The sequence below is a fragment of the Pelobates fuscus genome, chromosome 3, assembly GCF_036172605.1.
Source record: "Pelobates fuscus isolate aPelFus1 chromosome 3, aPelFus1.pri, whole genome shotgun sequence".
Classification (NCBI taxonomy): domain Eukaryota; kingdom Metazoa; phylum Chordata; class Amphibia; order Anura; family Pelobatidae; genus Pelobates; species Pelobates fuscus.
In genome coordinates, this window is record NC_086319.1 from 236,082,380 (window position 1) to 236,104,428 (window position 22,049).

The 22,049-nt window shown below is 44.9% G+C and overlaps 1 protein-coding gene across 1 annotated transcript in view; it reads right to left on the bottom strand.

The window, feature by feature from the left end:
* The window catches only part of CDC123 (cell division cycle 123), a 66,294-nt gene that overhangs the window by 32,542 nt on the left and 11,703 nt on the right, over window positions 1-22,049 (bottom strand). The window contains exon 6 of the mRNA XM_063445455.1: window positions 18,359-18,465. Within this exon, the coding sequence (XP_063301525.1) occupies window positions 18,359-18,465 (107 nt within the window). The remainder of the gene's footprint in view (window positions 1-18,358; window positions 18,466-22,049) is intronic.

Sequence of the window (22,049 nt, forward strand, 5' to 3'; positions counted from 1 at the left end):
AAGAAGCCTGTGTGGGCTTAACAGCTGCAGTAATGTGCCATATCATAAACCAAGGGAATGAAATGCCTATCGGCACGTGTGAGTAAGGTAATGAGAGATAAAGCAGTATACAATTTAGTGAACGTTAGCTTGCGGAGCCAATTTGAAAGGGAAGAAAAGTTGCACGTAAAACAGACAGACACAGTAAGATCTGCAATAAGAGAACTTTGACATGATCAGTGCCAGTCAAGTTGGTAGTTTGCCAGCCTTTGAGGTGGCCCATCTTGGCACGAAAGGTGTTATCCTGTCCACAGACCATGACCATTCATTGCCTGTATGGGGACAGTTGGCAGTTCCATCTCTTGAAGTATAAGAGGTGCCTCAGAAGGGTGAGTAATAGGGTAAGTTTTGTGGAGTATGGAATGTTATTTAATGTATACATACACATTCTAGCTGTATGGGAACATATATTACAGATTCATGACATTCTACAAGGTTAACTCAGCAATGGAATGGTTAAAGATTTAAGTTAGGACAAAGCCATGTGTTTCCTGTCAATAACAAGGTCAACAAGAAATCTTTATAATTCTACTTGTACCCTTTTTGGAGCTAACCATAGATCAGGGCTTAAAAATTTGCTTTGAATCTAGGAGTCAGGTTTACATTTTTTTTTTTTTTTTACAAACCTTTTTATTCAATGACAAAAATAAAATTCTTAAAGGGACACTAGAGACCACTATAGCTCAATGTAGTGGTTCTGGTGTCTAAAGCCTCTCCCTGCAGGCTTTTCAATGTAAACACAGTGTTTACATTACTTCCTAGTGACACCTCTTCACTAAGTGGCGCGCGGGGGAGCAGTGCATGGACATCACAGCTCCCTCACCAACCGGCAAAAATAGGCGCAGTTTGCCGCACACCTCCACAGTGCTCCAGCCTGGTACCCGCCTCCACAATCACCAGCCTGCAGTCCTCCTTGGAGGTAAGGGTCTTACATATCCCAGATGCCAAGGCAGAATTCCTAGGCACCATGTTGACCTGGGATTTGTTAAGCCTTGCCATAGATAGTGCTAATTAAAGTATCTGCTTACCATACCCATACAGCACATTACCTCATAGAAGGGAACAAGTTAAGAGCTTTGTTGAAAGAAAGGAAACATTTATATAATCAGCAAAGGGATAGCTGAAAATTGTCATATATACTCATTCTTGCACTCATTTCATCAGACATACATTTCGTTGGCACATCATTTCTGTTGGTAAGATTGTTTACTTATTATTTTTTCTGTCTGTAATAACCATTCAAAACACATTTTATTTTTATTTTTGTCATTGTCGCATTTATTTTTCAATATTTATGCAGTGCCCTTTTGGTCTTAGGACACAGAATTATTTTAGTAATAGTTAAGTTATCAACTAGAATAATTAACTGAAACAGTAAAGTAAACTCGCAAAGGGATCACTGTTCACCAAAAACTATAAGTGCTATAAAACAATAAATGCTAAATGCTATAAGCCACGAATGAGCGGGAGCAGACGTCTGTCGGTATCGTCTATCACAGTGTTTCCCAACCCAGTCCTCAAGGCACACCTACCAGTCCAGGATTTAAGGATTACCCAGTTTTTTCTAAGGTGTTTTTTCTTTTTTTTTTCTAAAAACACCTTAGACAAAGCTGGGTAATCCTTAAATCCTGGACTGGTAGGTGTGCCTTGAGGACTGGGTTGGGAAACACTGGTCTATCATACCGGAAGGGAGCCATAGTGACCAATATTGAAAGGCTGGAAACCGACAAGTTTGGCCACCTCTCTCTACCCTAATCCTTTGAGGACCCCATTTATAACGGATCTTGTGCGCTCGGAGCCATTGAGTGGTCTGTCAGAAAGACTGCTGCACCTTGATGGTGTAAAAGGTGAGTTGACATCTTTCAAAAGACACACAAGGAGACTCTCTGGTTTTCCCCATAAGCACCCCCCTGTGAGAGTCCCACACAAATTTAATTAAGACATCCTGTATGGCGTCTAGGAGGTGCCTTTAAAGCCCCTGGAAGGCGAAAGCAGCAGTCCAAGAGAACTATTTTGGCCTGTTTGGGCGGTAGCACCTCATTGGAGATGGTGTAAGGAACCCCCTGAGACTTAAATTTCTGGGCTTGGACCAATCCTCCATGCTTGCCATGCAGTTGGTCAGGTCTGTGCAATGGTATTGTTGGGCGTTCATTTTTGTATCAATAGCTGTCAGAACCACCTTCACACTCCCCATTCACACTCCCCAAATATTTCTCCACAGCGACTATTCTGCCAGTGAGAATCAACACCCTCTCCTGCACCACTGCCATATCCTCCTGGATTTAATGTAATAGTGCCTTTATATCAGCTGTAGTGGAAGGTGCTGCGTCCCCAACTGTAGATGCCCACTTGGGAGATGGTGGGTATTGTGACGGGTATACTGTCCACGTCCGAAGATTCTGAGGTTTAAGCTGCCACAGTGCTTTTTTAACTTTTTCCCAATCCCAGCCTGATGAAACAGGTTACAATTACCTGTATTTATTTATTTGCATGTTCAGGACATGTAATATACGTTGGAAGGCCAATTGGCCTGAATTTGTGGGAGGAGTTATGACCCTATATAAACCCCACCCCCCTACTTACCTTTGCCGTTCAAGCTGTTTTGACTGTCACCATAGTTACCTGCATTTCCTGTCAGCTGTTCCCGGCAAATTCTGCAGCAAGCAAGCAGTCTCCCTCCAGCAGCACCTACCGCAGACTTCCAGGCTGCCCCGCGGCTTTCCCGACTGCCGAGCTTCCGGTCACGAGACCGGCACACAAACGTAAGCTTCAACGTGGGGAATAGCGTTCAGCTATTTCCCATGTTCGGGCCTAAAATGCGGGGATAAGCTCCCTCGATATATATCGATATATATTATGTACCCGCTTGTTTAATCCGCCGTTCATGTACTTCTGCGCTTGGGCACTTTTTAGCCGACCGCAAAGTACACACGAATTTCGTTCTCTTACGTTACAAAATTTTACCGAACGCTTATACTCACCTTACGTTCGCCTGTTTCTCACTTTCGTTAGACAAAACACATACGAACGGCTGGGTCACTAGCATTTCATTTCATTAATCTAAACACACGCGGTCATATTATATTTCTCTCGCACGTTCAGTAGCTGAATGCATAAGGTTCTATGCACTTGAAAATTTTTATATTTAAGTATGTTACTCTATGTATGATTTTATATTTGTTCACGGCACTACCTACATTTTCCCTTATTCTATATGGCATTTTTTTCATCACACTTTGTCACATTTAATTATGTATATATCCCAGGCATATTCTCTTAAAGTAACAGTCTCCCCTTTACGGTTAAAGGGCCTAGCCCCACAAAACCTATTAAAGTATCAAACCCACGCTCACTTTTCCAGTAGCTCTCTGTTTATATTGTAATACTATACTCAGGTTCCTTAATTTTAAAAATATTTTAGGTTGTACTACTTATTCTGTCAAGAAGACTCCAGGAGGTGGTTCCAGTATCCAGTATCACGGTATCAGGTAAATAAGGTTAAAACATTTTATGTTTCTCCTGAGGCCTTATTTCAGCCTCCACTGCCTTTTTTACAATACCCTCCCACCTCCCAAAGTGGGCTCAAAACTTTAAACACACCAGGTTAAAAGATGCCTCACTCTCCAGGTTACCATTATATTAAATGTTAAATTCTGTTTTAATTTCTGCATATCATTACTTAGACCTGCACCATTGCGCAGATTTACTACACCTTCAACGACCATCAGTCTACCTGGTTCCCGACGTTCCAGTAGTAGGTATCCCTAATCTTACTCACTACTATTACGTCCTTCTAAGGTCTCACTTCGCCTTCATATTTGTCAAATAAAAATATTGCTCAGTTGTGGGATCCCAGGGGCTTGTCTAAAAAATTTGGACCAAGTTCAGGTCCATCTGATTACACAAGCGTTTATGATACAGTTTTTCTGTTACACACCATTCCATATGTTCTACATTTTTACACTTGGATTACCAATGGCACGCCTTTGGTCTACTAGCATCTTTCTTACCTTTAGGTTCCTGGACTGGACCTGTTCTACAAAGTATATATAGACGTCGCCCTGAGCAATTTCCAAATATACAGAACTAACACTCAAGGTCAGTATCTACATACGTTACATACTTCCTTCAAGAGACAAGCCCCTGTCAGGGTAGAGAACTGGCTTTCAGGGTCAGGTGCTGGCCCTAGCTTCCCCCAATATTACTGCGGTCCACGAGGTCTACACCCCTACCTCATACACGGAGGTTCAGCCCCACAACCAAATCATAGCTAGCCACCTCGCTCGCTCTTCTTTAGGGCTACAGTCAGGGCTTCCCATGTCACGGCCACACGTTTTTGAATCTCTTACAGTCACCGAGAGGCCGACATCATGCCACCTCGTTCTGGTGACCACAAAACCCCCTCGGCCCAAATCATAGTTCGAGCCTCTCACCGCCGCTTGGCAATAGCAGGGCCTCATCTGTCACTTGGTTCTAATTTTAATTCTTCACTTCGGCATTAGCTAGCAGGCCAGTTCTCCGGAGGTTTCATCCCACCTCCACTATACCCTACTTATCCATATTATTATTCCTTTCAGGATTTCTCAAGAACCAATCATCAATCCCCCATCAGACGATATACCCAGCACGCCAGCCAGGCCTGGGTCTCCGGTGGAATCCCTCACACCTCTACTCCCAGATCCCTAACATATTGGACCATTCGAAAAATATCGGCTGAACTTAGGCTCAGGGGAATCCCCTTTCCAGCCACCGCCAAAAAAGCAGAACTTTATAAACTGCTGACGACTCAGGCCAACGAACCAAGACCCGGCACGAGTTCACAAGGGCCTTCAGTTGGCTTCTCTGATTCCACCCAGGAAACTCTGGCAGCTATACTGGCCAATCTGCAATCCATTAACAGCAGGTTGCTGAAGGCGGAATCAGCCATAGCCACTCCAGGTTACTTAACAGCCCCAGCAATCCCTACACCGGTAACCTCAACCACTCTGACTGCCATACCCCTCATTTCCCCTCCCCCACCAGCCACTACCACTCCCACTACCCACACCTCACCAGCCCACTCTGTTCCGGCTTCCATCAAGAAAGATATTATTGATGGAAAAGACGTCAATTTAATGTTCCTCCTCATAGCCTCCCAAGACGTCTTAGAAAATAGAGCTTATAACTACGGGGACATTTCGGTTGTCTTAAGAGCCAGAGACCCACGTTTGAATAAAAAACTAACCATCCCACAGTTTGTTATCGCGACGTTATCTGCACGGTGTACCCACATAGGAGAGAAGAGGTTGATTTATATATGCACAAGGTGGTTGATTTGGGCATCAAGTATGGAGGGTCCTCATTTTACGATTAGCACAAATCAGTTTCGGCCAAGGCAGCTACTCATCTGACACAATTCAATATTAGAATTGATTGGTGTCAGATAGATACTGAGTTATTCTGCCGTCATTTTGCTGGTCTGAGGCCCCCATATTGTGCCTCTTGTGGTTCCACTTCACACTCCACCGATCTATGCCCTGGGGACGCAGACCCTTCCACTTCCACTTTTTCACCCCACCACTCCCTCACCCCACTCCCTAGACAGGAAGGTGTCCAGAGAGACAAGCTGGGCAGACCCATCACCTTCTTGGGCAAGGCGCAGGTGTGCAATAACTTAAACACAGGCATATGCAGCTACAGCGCATGCAGGTTGTTGCACACCTGCTCCATATGCTTCAGAGCCCACACCAAGTCTATGTGCCCGGCCCGTCTGACACCTAACAAATAAGCTGGTTCAGCACACATAAAAATTATACGACGACACCACGTCCTGATAATGGCCCATTACTTTCGCAACCTTACTCATTTCGGGGGGCTGCTTACTTGCACTCCAAGCAATAGTGTGATTTGACATTTTTGTATCCTTTTTCTTTTTCCTCCAGATCATGGAAAAGTTTCAGTCATACCAATGTATAATTTTGTTGTAATTTGCCTACATTCTACTATTTCAGCATGTAGGGATACATGCTTAAGCAAGATAGATATATCTTACACCTCTTTCTCTACACCTCCTCTACTCAGCTGCTAACACTCTTTTATACTCTTAAATTGCAAGTCTCTGGCCAGGCTCCCTCTCCGGCACACCTTCAATCAGCCAGGACGCCATCATTCCTACGGCTAACCCTGGTTTAAACGAACTATTACTCCACGCACAAACACTCACCACGCACTCTCTCTTACGCTAGGGCACTGACTATCTTTAACAAATTCACAGCTGAGTTTTGCTTACAAGGTGACCTTTCCATCAAAACCATGGTGGCTTTTGCCTCCTTTTGCCATTTACACCTTAAACTTTCTCATAATACCATCAAACTCTACCTCACCGAAGTACACCACCACATCCTCACTAACTTCCCTAATAACTCTCCTTTTCTGACTTCCTACCCCATTAAGAAAATCCTCAAAGGTATTTTCAAGGTCACAGTCCCCCCTAACACGACTAGGCTACCAATAGACGGTCCAATATTTAGTCTCCTAAGCGACTTATTGGACAAATCACCGTTTGACCATAATACCAATTTAGTCATGAAATCTGCCATTTTTTTTGGCTTTCTATGGGTTCCTCAGAATTTTTGGTGCCCTGTACATGTTCTGGATATACTCCTGGTTTCTCACCTCACGCACCCACCAGATACTCCACTACTTCTACTCCAAGGACACCCACTCACCACAGCTACATTTGTGTCACACATCAGAATTCTATTGTCTAGGTTAGGCTACAACCCAGCTTCCTTCTCTGGTCACTCATTTCGCATCGGCGCAGCATCATCAGCCTCTAGCACTAACACCCCGGTACACCATTAAGAGGGACACTGGAAATCCTCAATATACAACTCCTACATCCCTCGACCAGAAAGGGAGCTCAGGCAGGCTTTCAGAAATCTCGCAGTTTAAACTTGCAATAAAGTGTGTTTACTTTGAATTCCTTTTTGCCCTCTTTTTTACAGGCCTACTGGTACGTTGGTTTCGGCACACCTCAACCAACTTTGCTCCTCCTCTACATTCCATTAATATAATATAATAGAGATTCCGAGCACAAATATATAAATATATAGCTGTTCACATCTCAAAGCGGCTCTGTCAGTTTGCAGGTTTTGTTTTTATTTTTATTTTTTGTGTACCTGGACATACTGCCAAGATTTTATTTTTTTTTTTAATTCTTTATTTTTGTCGTGCACAATAGTAACATACTGCTCTGGTGCGCCACAACAGGGGCATCAGGATAAGTTTAGAAAACATTTGCAATACAGGTTGTGACATATGTTAATCAGGCACATTTTTAAGTTATTAGGATTAGTATTTCAACAGTGTAGATTCTCGCTTGAGTAATTATAAAACATCATTAATTGAACTCTGTACAGCTTACAATTTAGCATACAATGTTTAAGACTGGCGTGTGAAACAGCACATTTTGTTTTAAATTGTGGAACAAGCAAGGCTGGCACGTCTATAGCAGTAACAGTAGTGTGGAGCAAATTCACAAGATTATATAGACATGTGTATAAGATGCATTGCTAGATGGGATAGGGTGAAACATAGTAAACTGACAGCATGGTAAAGGATAAAGTTAGGAGTACTCCATGACATGCCTTAGATATCACTATAGAGTGGAACGACAAAAAAGTAAACAATGGTATGTGGGAGCGTTTGTCATGCCTGCTGTTGAGGGTTCCTTAGGCTGTCTATCCTCCACCAGTCTTCCCCAGGTCAGGCCCAACCTACCCGCGTGGCGTTCTGCGGCACCGTGGGCACTCAGAGTCCGGCTCAGTGCACCAGACCCCCCCCCTCAAGATGTCCATGCCCCGGCCAACTCTTGCACCTCCTCAGCACCGCATATGCTTCCTTGAAGTGTTTGGATCCAGCTGCCCCACTGAGCGCCGGCCACACACTTGGGACTGGGTCTACCTCCTCACGGCGACCGGTATACCGGAAAGGTAGGTGTATCCCCGCCCCACAGGGCTCACAGTGCCGGGAGCAGATCTCCTCAGGGCCACCCCCGAACCCAAAGGCCGGGTCCGTGACTTCTCTCGGGAGCTGGGCGACCAAGGGTCCTTTTGTGTGGCAGCTGCCTTTGGGATCCCCAGAGCAGCGTGCAATTGCTTCCTCACATTAGTGTAGGCTTCCCTCCTCATCAGCGTCCATGTCTGCTAGCGGGCTGCTTTTCAGACAGCCTTTGCAAGCTCAGGCGACTCGCGTGGCACCAACGCGGGAACCCCCGCCGCTGTGTGAGCTGCCGCCATGTGGCCGGGATAACCCCCGCCGGCTATGGGGGGGGGAGCGGGGCCGTGCCCCGAGCCGCGGTAGGGCTCCTTGTGTCCAGGTTTCCTTCGTGAAACTGTTTCCCGTCTTGGCATCGCATTAAGAGTCATCTCGGCGGCCGCGTTTGTTTAGGCTTATGGCGGCTAGTAGGCCGGGGGTAGCTGTTTTAGCTCATCTGGTGTGCAGTGGGTGCCTTCCAGGTATCGGATTGAAGCTGGGTATATTCTCTGTTAAATGGCGTTAGAATATCAGGCTTTGGGTCGGTCGGTATCATCGTTTTATGTGATTTCCATGGGTTTGGAACTGGAGCCAGTGCAGATGGCTTCCAGTCGGCTCGGCGGCCCAGCCCCGCCCCCAGGTTTTGTTTTTAAATTATTTTAAGTCCTATTTTTCCATTGATTTTTTTTTTTTTTATTGTTTGGAAGTTTAGGGTATTTTTTGGGTTATCCTTTAGGAAAAGTAGGGGCTACTTTTTCTCATGGGGAGCAAGATCTTCTGCAATTTCTTGCAATGGGTGGACGCGAATTTACTCTCAATCCATAGGTCCAAACAATTCGACACAAGGGCAGAGGATAACAAAATGATCCAGCACAAGGAAGAAAACATAATAAATATAAATAAAGGTAACAAGTAACAAGAAAAAAAATGTACCGTATATACTCGAGTATAAGCCGACCCGAATATAAGCCGAGGCCCCTTATTTTACCCCCAAAACTGGGAAAACTTATTGACTCGAGTATAAGACTAGGGTGAGAAATGCAGCAGCTACTGGTAAATTTCTAAATAAAATTAGATCCTAAAAAAAATATATTAATTGAATATTTATTTACAGTGTGTGTATAATGAATGCAGCGTGAGTGTATGAGTGCAGCGTGAGTGTATGAGTGCAGTGTGTGAGCGTATGAGTGCAGTGTGTGAGCGTATGAGTGCAGTGTGTGAGCGTATGAGTGCAGTGTGTGAGCGTATGAGTGCAGTGTGTGAGCGTATGAGTGCAGTGTATGAGCGTATGAGTGCAGTGTGTGAGCGTATGAGTGCAGTGTGTGAGCGTATGAGTGCAGTGTGTGAGCGTATGAGTGCAGTGTGTGAGCGTATGAGTGCAGTGTGTGAGCGTATGAGTGCAGTGTGTGAGCGTATGAGTGCAGTGTGTGAGCGTATGAGTGCAGTGTGTGAGCGTATGAGTGCAGTGTGTGTGTATGAATGCAGTGTGTGTGTGTGTGTGTGTGTGTATGAATGCAGTGTGTGTGTATGAGTGGTGTGTGTGTGTTGCAGAGCCTTGGTGGGGGATGGGCAATTTAGTTTTTTATTATTATTTTAATATTTTTTTATTATTATTTATTATTTTTATTTATTTAATTAAATTTTTTATTATTTTTGTATTATTATTTAATTTCTTTTTTTTATTATTACTAAATAAAAATTTCGTCCCCCCTCCCTGCTTGATACATGGTAGGGAGGGGGGCTCTCCTTCCCTGGTGGTCCAGCATGGGCAGTTCAGTGGGGGGCTGTGGGGGCTGTAAGAGAGTTTACTTACCTCTCCTGCAGCTCCTGTCAGCTCTCTCCTCCTCCGCGCCGTCCGTGCAGCTCCCTCTGTCAGCTCCCAGTGTAAGTCTCGCGAGAGCCGCGGCTCTCGCGAGACTTACACTGGGAGCTGACCGAGGTGCTGAACGGACGACGCGGAGGAGGAGGAAGCTGACAGGAGCTGCAGGAGAGGTAAGTAAATTCTCTTACAGCCCCGGTCTGTATTATGGCAATGCAAATTGCCATAATACAGACTATTGACTCGAGTATAAGCCGAGTTGGGGTTTTTTAGCACAAAAAATGTGCTAAAAAACTCGGCTTATACTCGAGTATATACGGTAATCATTAAGATACACAGGCATAAGGAAACGAAATGTAAAAGAAGGAAAAAAAAAAAACTATGACAGAACAATTTTTATTTTATTTTTACATTCTTTATTTTTCTGTGCAAAGTAAATACAGATATATGCGAAGTGCCACAACAGCACTCAGAGTAATCAACAAACATTCAATTTGGCACTTGGAATCTGCACATTTTTCCTTTTTTTTTCCTGTTGGATCAAGCTAGATACAATTTTTAGGTGTATAGCAAGGAAATGATACGTTTAAACCATGTCAGTAAGCAATAATTCGACAATAGACTAGCCGCTTCAGAGCCAAAAGGCGGTTGCTACAAGGCATCATAGGTCTATGTATAAAAGACAAAAAAAAAAAAAAAAAAAAAAACGCTGGGTTACTAACTAGTGTTGAACTGTGAAATAACATACAGAGTTAGGTTATGAGTTTCCAGCAGTTTTGTGGTGAGTAAGCTAGGCTAGATATTTAATATGCACATGACCGTGTTAGCTATGTTTAAGCTTATAGTATGATATGTAAAGTACATGCTAGGGAATAATAAAAGTAATAACAAACATGTGGCTGACACTTGCTCATCAACTAGCATTACTGCAAGCTCGAATTCTGTATCTGTTATGTAATGGTATTGCCTCTCAAGCCCTTTCTTATGTTCTGCTTGTCAGGACAGGTTAGATGTGTGATCAGACCGGGCAATCTATACAGTACCTTAAAGCAATCTATGGTCTGCAAATGCGAAATAAATGGACATTAGTACATTGCTCAATGTGTGGTACACCTTATGTGGAACTCTGCATGTCGCCGCTCAGCTTATTAAACAGGGTTTGTGTCCATATGTCAGTCCCAGAGGCTAAGATAGAGGAATGCCAGGGGCTCACAGGAAAGCCTGAACTCGTCGGGTGTCCGCTAGGATAGACCAGGGCTGCAGTGCCATCAGTGCCTGTGCCTTGAGAAAGTCCGGGGTATCTTGCCCATTCATCCAATGCCCTGTCTGTGTGGTGGTCGGTGTTCACTTGGCAGTGGTGACAGGTTAGCTGGACAACTGGAGTTGGGGTCATCAATGCCTTCGGGGTAGGTATCCGAGTGCAGTCCAATAGTGCTTGCTGATCCAAGATGGGGTCTGCTATGTTTGTGTAGCCGGGGGCTGATGTCTGTCGTTGCAGGGTTCCGCTCAGAGACCTGTCGCTTAGTTCCCCACTGTGTTCCCCTGGGCCTCAGCAGTGCAGGATGGATGTAGGGTGAGTGTCGGACTGACGCCATGGCAGGGGAATCGTGCTTGGTGGTAAAATTTCTGTTTCCCAGGGCTTGGTTACGGGTCATCGCTTTGGGTTGAGGTGTCGCCTTACGAGTGTGCGGGTTTAGCGCCGGGGTCTTCCCCTTCCGGGCCCTCCGTCCAGGGAGGCTGTGGAGGACTCTAGGCGGTGTGGGACCTGAGTGGGTCTCCGTTGAGTGAGTCCTCTCTCTCCCCGGCTTCTCTGGGGATATTGGAAGTACCCCGCTTTTTTCCTGCCGGGAGGGAAGGAGGTTCTGTAGTCTTTGTTCCCCTCTATCCCGCAGCCTCTGCCAAAATGCGCTGAATATAGCCTCTAGCCGCTCCTCAAGTGTCCCCTGCGGGCCTCGTGCTGAGATGTCCGATCCGGCAGCCGCCATTTTGGTCTCAGTTTCCGCTTTGAGCACTGGCCTCAAGCACGGGTGAGTAGCTTGATGTGTCCCATAGCTTGGAGGCATAGCCCGTCTGAGTATGCCGGGATAACCCCCACCGGCTGGGGGGGATACGGGGTTTCCAGCTACCGCAGCGTGTCTGCCAGCTAGCAGGGAGATCGGCCGCCTCTCCCATGCTCGCCCCCACTGGTAGGCCGCAGGTCATTTTAGCGGTCCGGTTTCTTGGCTGCATGTGAGAGTTCTGCAGGGCGTAGCTCCGTTGTTCACCAACACTCTCTGGGGTTCAGATTCTTTGAGGTGCCCTATTAAAAGTCGATTTGCGATATTTTTAGCAGGTTCTCACTCGGAGCTGTCTCTTGATGCGACCAGTTAGCTCGGCAGTCAGGCCCCGCCCCCGACAGAACAATTTTAACCATACAACCTCTGTTCTTGTTATTGTACTGGTTATGCTATGTCACAGCTACATTAACTCCCACTGTCTATCCCTAATTCCTAACCTGCACTGTTTGTTCAAATACCACAGAGGACATCATCAGAAAACACAGCAAAGGCTTCTACTTCCAAAGTAGAAAACTGATAACTGAAATACAAGTCAGTGAAATCCAAGCTCTAAGCAGTACTGGGTTTGTGCACAGAGAGTTTTGGAATGCTAGTCACCCCTGCCACATACACATTGTGCAGACAAACAGCCAGTTTGAAAGAGTTCTGATCACCGCAAACAGAGTTAAACAGATAGCGTCTCAATCGCAGTTTAACCCTTATACTGCTAGGTCAAAAATGTCCAACAGTTCGGACTCCACAGCCCAGAACGAGAGGCTCCAGATTGACTATGCAGGTTCCTGATGTGGGCAGAGCTCAAGTACAATTACTATCATCGCTTGCCTTGACTACTGCAATTCACTTCTCGGTATTCTTACCTGTTCCCAGCTGGCCCCATTATAGTCCAAAATAAATGCGGCAGCGAGGCTCATCTTCCTGACTGCCCGTACCACCCATGCCTCTCCCCTCTGTCAGTCCTTACACTGAATTCCCATAAGATATAGGGCTCAATTTAAAATTCTTATAATTATATTATATAACGCTTCAATTCCTGGTGGTCCTGTAGTGGCACATTTACTTTAGCCTGCAGCATCTCTGGCTGCAGGCTGACTCTCCTGTTCTCCCGCGAGCACCGAGCATCAGAGCATTGCCATGGTAATGCACGGCAACGCTCCGACCAGCCTGCCAGATCTCCTCACCGGCCCGAGAGGGCTCACATCAAGGCTGGGTCTGCATTGGCCGGCAGGGGAAATAGAAGGATCTCCCCTGCTGCCCTTGGCCAATGGCCATCACAGTCCATCGGTCATTTGCCCGATTCACCCAATGGTCAGACCGGGCTTGTGCCGCAGAAGCCACCGTCCACTATGAAAGCCCTAATTGCCACTAGTGGGCAGTAGGGACCAGGTTGACAACCGCTGCAGTAAACTATTCCAGTAACCTACTTTTTTCACGTACATGATATACATGCTAACCTTACCTTATTATAATTGTTCTTGAACAGGGGGCGGGGCCTGACCGCGGAACGGAGCGGTCGCATGTCGCTGCAGCTCCCGTGTCTATCCTCACATATTGTCGATTCTCGACGAACAGGGGCGGTGACCCAGCTTATGGTAGCTACCAGATGTCAAGGGACACAGAGCAGCAAGAGGAGACCACACAAGTGGATCGAGGCACCGGCACTGATCGGCCGGCTGTTGCGGCCTACAAGCATGGAGGCTGTGGGGGAGACAGCCACTCTCCCGATGCCCCAACACACTGCAAAGCGAAGCCAATGCCACCGTCTCCCCCCCCCCTATGGACCGGAGGGGGTTATCGCGGTCCCCGCCAATCTGACTGACGCAAGCCTGCGGGCTGCAACAACCCATCCAAGCGTGGGCCTCGGGCGCACCGGGCCCAGCAACATGGCAGACGCAACGCAAATACTAAAGCCTGATCCCACACGACCACAACCCACAAGCCTGGACTTGATCTTCCAGCATTTCTGGGTCAAACTGGAGCGACTCCTCACAAGCCCCCCCTCGGCACACAAAAGGTACACTACAGAGGGTGGGGAGGAAGAGACAGAGCGGTCCACCACAAGCAACAGGTGACAAGGGAACTGGGACTAACGTTCCCCCAACCCACCATCTCCATGATCAGCCGGCCGGGCCTACGGAAAATCAATCTGGCAAGCGGGGGAGCCCCTCACAAGCCTCCAAACGCGGGAAAATAACACCCCGGCCAGCCCGACGCATCGGCTCCCACTGGACCGGAGTCAACATCCTCCGCGACCTAAACTCCAGCTGAAACGGAGGCCAGACCCGTGGCATGCCTACCACCGGGCGATAGCCCATAACAGGGGCACCCACAAGCTTCCTCAAGTACCTCCAAGAAAACAACCTCATGGTCCTTCAAAGACAGCCTGGAGACAAGGTATCGGCTGAACGAACTATCACGCAGGGGGCCCTCTGCATCCACAGCCTTTTAGGGGACTGTCATACCTAGCAAAGGGACCGTATACCACAGCCCGGACTTGTCCCCTTATAGCCTTATAGCTTCGCAAAACACCAACGGAGCCCACAGAAAAGCCCCAACCTCCGATACAGGCACGCTAACAAAGCCTCTGCAACAGGCATCGGATGATGCAACCAGGACTGCTACCTTAAGAGGCCCACGGCTATTGACCCTGCTCATACCGCAGAGACTTTCTTTCCACCCAGCCGGAGGCAAACAGCATCCCAGTTTAAACTATATGATCAGATTGCTTGTTGCATTGTACTTGTGTAAGCCAGCACAGATTCTACATAGTTAGATAATCGCATTAACTTAAACTTGATCAATCGTAAGCACCTTCCTGTCTATCCCCACCATGCCAAGGCTTGGGGAGCACACACATCACACATAGCAAGGCAGACATAGACATGCGATTACCGCCCAACATAGCATAACTCCCATACCTGTTGTATTTCAAGCGATCTTCTATCTTAGACTCTTTACATATTTCCTCATGAGCAAAATCTTAAGCGAAGTATATTAGAGATTATATGCATATACAGCCTAGCATGTCACTAATGATTATCTACCAGACTCGTAACTATTTGCATCTCTAGTTGAAAATGTTTAACTTGCATCTCTATACCATATATGCCGAATTAGCATGATTCAAGCTTGTACCTAAATATAAAATTAGTGCACAGTCCCCAATGCTCTCAATGTTATGTTATCATTGTTCTGAAACTTGCATGCGGACTGCCTTTGGGGTACTACATGCCTGTATGTTACCCTCACATGCACTGCAAAAAAAATAAAAATAATCGGCGACACAACACACGCTGATGCACAGGTTTAGATACGCACAATTGCGACACTTCTACTACAACCTCCCCAACCGCGAAGCGATCCACAGAGAACAGACGTGGTTCGAACACCTCTGTGTGACAAACACCGACGCAGACGGCAGAGTATCAATCCTTTACCAGCAGTTGATCACAGGGGATCGCACACGTAAAAATGCATTTAAGAGGCAGTGGGAAGATCTGACGACCAGGACATACACAGAGGCGCAATGGGAGCAGATATTAATACTACAACACAAGAGCTCCATAAGCACAAGGTATCAGGAGGTCAACTTCAAACTACTCTCTCACTGGTACAGAACCCCATCTCTATTACACAGGATATTTCCGGGAACGGCAGATACGTGCTGGAGATGCGAATCCCAAACAGGCACCCTACGACATATCTGGTGGGACTGCGCGCGGATAAAACCATACTGGAAAGACATCAAGAGGGAGATAACGACAATCTTGGGCGACTTACCAGAATTTACTATGGAAATGGCCCTACTACACTTCACGGAAAGCTCGATAGCCCAATATAAGAGATCGATATTGAGACACCTGCTCAATGCTGCGAAAGCGTCTATACCAGCTAAGTGGAAACAGATCCACCCACCAACCGTAGCAGAATGGCTGCAGAGAGTTGAGGAAATACACACAGCTGAGGCACGATACGCAGAACTACTGGGGAGAAGCACCAGACATGTCGACATCTGGACCCCATGGTATGTTTATATCTCCCGTGCCAGAGCTTAGAGAGGCGCGAGCACACTGAGACACCCAGGGGTCGGGGATGCCCGGGCGCACTCCGCTGTAAGTTGCTCACTGACCCTTTCACACCCCCTCCCCCCCCCCACTTTCTTTTTTTTTTTTTTAATACCTGCTACAACTAATGCTTGCGCATAAACTTACCAAGGGACACCGCGGGGCCGGTGTGGCTTGCGACCGAGGAGGTCGGAACCGGGAGGGCTCCAACACGCTGAAGCACAAGATCTAACCTTGACGTGTAGATAGTTCCATTGACACAATCCTCCGACTTACACAAGACTGAAAGACAGCGGCAGAACAGGTTCTGACGCATGGGGAACCTCTCATCAAGGTAGGACATAACTCACTACTGAGTGGACAGGAGCTATACAATAGATTTACGATTTTTCAGGGTGTCTAGACACAGACATAACCCATACCCGACCGAGGGGACACACAAACGAACCCAACCCATTAGGCTAACTACAACCTCATAATTTCCCCTGGGGTTCACTTCTATGGGAGACCTCGGGCTGAAGCCTGGATTCTAGGAAGCATCCCCTGATCTGTACTGCATCAGACACTGGAAACCGAATCCCAGTGTTGACACCATAATAATGGCAATAGACGTGTGCATGAGACCTTGAATCGAGCTTCGCAGTTCAGGTCCTAAATATCAATTGATAATACTGCTCCTGTATTCAGACCTTAGGTAATAGGTCTGTCTTAACCCTGTTGTTACTACAATGTTACTGCCTTATTTTTCCTGCCAACCTTGCTAGTTCGGAGATACAACAGCATACTACGATTTAGTGAGGAAGTGTTACCACGTTTCTACTAAGCTATTCAATCTAGAGTTTGCTCCTGTTTTATAAATGCTCTTGTTCTTATGTTCTTATGCACCGATGTTACTGTTGTATTCATTTTCCTGTTCAACGTTATGGCGCTTGACGACTACTAAGTATTCAGGATCGCATATGATCAAACACTTGTATTATCAGAGCTATTGCTCAATTTATACACACGCACATGTACGCTGTTGTAGCGTTTGCTTATGTTTTTGTACTCACCTGTCTGACAAAATAAAGAATTTACAAAAAAATAAAAATAAATAAAATAATAATTGTTCTTGAACGGTTTAACCTCAAATTTGCCTTCAGTGTCGATCTCCACTTCCCCACAGGCGGCATCAAGCTTCTGTAATTTTGAAGCGGAGACAGGCAAGTGTGCCGCTGATTCAGTGACACCTCTTTTGCAAAACTTGCTTGGACAGAAAGTAATTTTTTCAAAGACAGTTTTGTGAATAGGAAGTCACTGATTGGCTGATTCAGCTGACTCCTTTCAGCCAATCAGCGGCACCCATGCCCGGTGGCACTCTGTGCTTCCTAAAACTGAAAATTCAGAAGCCGGAGGAGTGAAGTGGAGGCAACAAACCATTTGAGAATTAATTTAGGTAAAGCTGTTTTGGTGACTGGAGTGTCCCTTTAAGCAGTTGCCTAACAAGCCTCCAACTGCGGGGCCTTCATATTCTTTTTCCATTCTTTATTTTTGGTTGGACAATAATAGAAATTGCATTTTCAAATACAATGGCTTACATATTGATATATCGTCACATCGTCCAATATTTTGAGGTAGGTAAACATCATACATAGCATAAATATAATCAAGCCCTTTTATCAAGAAGAAGAAAAAAAAAAGAAGAGGAGTATAGAAAAATGAAAAGAAACAGTGATGGGTAGAGCAGGCACTAGGAGCCTTTCTGACCAGTGGTTCCAAACAAAGAGCTCAGACCACACAGGGATTCAGGCATTTCCCAATTCTTTTCCAATGAAGAAACATTGATTGATTTAAATTAATTCAATGTGCAAAGTATTAAAAAAAAGCAAAAACACTAATTTTACATCATACTCCATACAATTCCTACCCAATAAATAATAAATATATATGAACCCAAAAGCAATATAAACTGAAGGTAGCACGTGCTGAGTGATATTTACTCTCTGGACTACTGTAAAGGGCAAGGAGTAAATTAAAATCAACATCAATGCAGTAATTTGAATGTATGCGCGATTCCTGTAGGTCTTCAGACTTTTGCGTATTGAATATTTTAATTTCACAAAAGAACACTGGCTACACTTGCATTTAGCACATTTGTTAAAAGACTAACAGGTGCACGTTACAACAATGGATTCAATTTGGCACTGGCCACTGGATATCAACAGCTTATAGGTCTAAACAGCTGAATCCAACATGTAAAAAAAGTATAGTCATCTGTGAGTTTAGAATTCATCTTCACAAAACAACTGCACAGAACCAAAGTTATTAGCAAGAGGCCGTGCACTTCACCAAGCAGAAAATGTTCAATTAAAACCAAAGCTACTCACGGTTGGGTGAAATCGTGGGTTACAAAATCAGAGCTCTTGAAAAGTAGAAAGATGTCACTCAGAGTTTTGCATTTCAAAGAGCTGTTCATTGCAATCCAATAAGCATCCTACGCAGAAATGAGGGAGAGGGAAAGTAGTTCATGTACTTTCATGTGTTTGTTCAACGACTTTGCACAGATAGTTTTTACAGCAAATATTGTTTTTTTTACAGCATAAATAAATAAAGAAAGAAATAAAAAAGGCATATTTAAGCTTCACAAATATATTATGGTTTTAACATTGCATTTAATGTTTGGAGGGTTTTAATAAGTAACTGCATACAAATATAGTTTATTTTAAATGCACATAGACATTTTTACTGAAACCGTAAACTACCACCATCTGGTGGTGACATGATAGAACATGAAGTTAGATTTTCTTGCAGAGAAATCTGCCATGTCTCAAAGTAATAACCCAAATACTAGCAACGAATTAAATATATGCTATTAAAAATAATTGTTTATGAGTGTTTTACAAACTGTACATGTTCCAAGCATATATAGAAAAAATGTAATGTAATTAGCTTCACAGCAGCACTTAAAGCAACTAAAGCTTAATGTAGTGGTTCTGATGCCTATGTACCTGCAGGCTTTTCAATGTAAACACTCCCTTTTCAGCTGCGTTTACATTGCTGCATAGTAACACCTCTAGTGACAGTCACTCAAGACGACCACTAGAGGTGCTTCCTGGCTCAGTGGTGCACAGTGTGCATGGAGGAAATGAACGTTACCCATAGAGGAGCATTGATTAAATGCAACTCTATGACAAGATGCTAATTGGCGTAGCGCTGTGTTTTGCTATACATGTGCAGCAGCCTCTCAATGTTTTTCCATAAAGCATTGGATTGTCTGAGATCATTACAGTTGATGATCTCAGCCACAGAGTTGAGACCAGCTGCATGGGGGAAAAAAGGTGACTAAAATCACCTTTTCAAACTGATCTAAGGGGGCCGGGAACCTTAAAAGTCACACTGGAACTACAGTGTCAGGAATACATTTTTGTATTCCTGACACTATAGTTTTCCTTTAAATATAATCCCTTCCATATATTTTTAAGAGAATTGTTAGTTTATATTATGGCATATTGTGAAAACTACTGTGTTTGTTTCAGTGTGTGAATGAATGTCTGCTTAAAGGGGCACTAAGCACTGTTACCACTTTATTTAATTTAATTGCTTATAGTGCCTGGAGTCCCATGCCTTCATTTGGATCAACAGCAAAAAACAAATATGAGGAAGGCTGAACTTGATGGATGCAAGTCTCTTTTTAGCCTATACACACACACACACACAAGCATACGGGATCTCACACTCAACATCTCAATATGTACTCGCTCAGGGACTGTTTTAGGTCTTTAGGTGTCTGGGGCGAAAATTCCTCATAGTGGCCACAACCTATTCCTGGCCCTGTTAAATAATAAGGGGATTGCAATATCTAGACCAATATAAATATATCAGATCTGGAAAGAGTTGAATTGGAGATTTTTTCCAGCTCGGCTGTTTTGGCATAGTAGGTTAGTCCTTACCATGGTGACAATAGATAAGAATAAATGCCTGTGTGGTGCTTTACACATCCTCATCTCCTTGTGCAATTTTCATGACCATCCCTGTTTGTCTCTTCTAATCCTCTCTTTCAACCTTGTGTGCCTCTTATTTCCTTTTACCATCTTGTCTCTTAGCTTACTTGCATCTTGTATGTCTTAACACATTTTTTGTCCTCCACACAACTATAGTCACATACAAAGACACAAACACAAAGTTACACAAAACACACAATCACATAATGTACACATAAATATCAAATAAACAGGACTGTACTCCAATTGCAGGAAACCTGCAATCCTGTAAGGAACATTTCTTTTGAAGGACATATAAAGCAAAATGAATGTGGTGCTCCAAACTGCGGTGGTGGCCCCATCTCCGGATATAGAAAGTATACAAAACAATGAAGTCCAGGCACTCAGCATTTTAATATTGACAGCCTTTTTTAATAGAATGTTGCCTACGTGTGTTATGTTCCTTTGCAAAATCTGTGGACTTTAACATGGAAACCATGTTAAAGAATAGCATTGTTGAACATCTAAAATCACATGGATTTCAAGATCAGAGACAGCATGGGTTTACTTCAGGGAGATCATGCCAAACTAATCTTATTGATTGTTTTAATTGGGTAACTAAAATAATAGAACTGGGTGGTGCAGTAGACATTGCTTACCTAGATTTCAGTAAGGCTTTTGACACTGTTGCACATAGAAGGCTTATCAATAAACTGCAATCTTTAACTTTGGATTCCAATATTGTTGAATGGGTAAGGCAGTGGCTGAGTGACAGGCAACAAAGGGTTGTAGTCAATGGAGTATATTCGAAGCATGGGCTTGTCACCAGTGGGGTACCTCAGGGATCTGTATTTAGACCCATTCTCTTTAATATTTTTATTAGGGATATTGCAGAGGGTCTTGATGGTAAGTTATGTCTTTTTGCTGATGATACTAAAATATGTAACAGGGTTGATGTTCTAAGAGGGATAAGCCAAATGGTAAATGATTTAGGTAAACTAGAAAAATGGTCAGAGTTGTGGCAACTGACATTTAATGTGGATAAGTGCAAGATAATGCATCTTGGACATAAAAACCCAAGGGCAGAGTACAGAATACTTGAAAGAGTTCTAACCTCAACATCTGAGGAAAGGGATTTAGAGGTAATTATTTCAGATAACTTAAAGCTAGGCAAACAATGTAATTGTAACGAGTATATACCCCTACACGCAGGATCCAGCCAAACAGAAGACAGCACAGAGGAAAGATACGTCTACCGGACCTTAGAGTGGCCGGACTCGACGTAATAGGAGAAGTACAGAGTCAGGAACGATCCGCGGTCAAGGGCACAAAGAGACAGCATAAACGAGAACTAGCCGGGGTCTGGTACACAGGAATCAGCAAGCCGGCAAACAGTACAGACAAGGATAAAGCGAAAACGAAGTCAGAATACAAAGCCAAGGTCAAATACGGAGAAACACAACTGAACACAACAAGCACTAAAGGGAACTGTAGCAGAAACCACGATAGGGCAAGGAACTAAGGGAAAAGGGTGAGTATAAGTAGCCTTCAAACTAATGTGATTGGCTCCTGTCACTTCCACACCCCCAACAGGTAAGTGTATGGGGTGATTGGCATGACAGGAGCCAATGGGAGCCTTTTTGCAATTTAGGCTCCCACTGTCTCTTTAAGAGCGCGCCCGAGACTCGCGGCGCGCTCTTAGCTGCAGGCGGGACACGTGACCGCATCTCGCGGTCACTGCCCGTCTACCTGTTAGGAGAGTCGGATGAGCCGCACGCGGCTCGTGCAGCCGCAGGACCGCGCGCGGCTTGAAGAGAGGACCGCGGCCGGCCCCCGGATAAGGTAAGTAACGCTACAGTAATAGAGCAGCAGGAAATGCTAGCAGAATGCTTGGTTGTATAGGGAGAGGTATTAGCAGTAGAAAGAGGGAAGTGCTCATGCCATTGTACAGAAAGCTGGTGAGACCTCACTTGCAGTATTGTACGCAGTACTGGAGACCATATCTCTAGAAGGTTATTGATACTTTAGAAAGAGTTCAGAGAAGGGCTACTAAATTGGTTCATGGATTGCAGGATAAAACTTACCAGGAAAGGTTAAA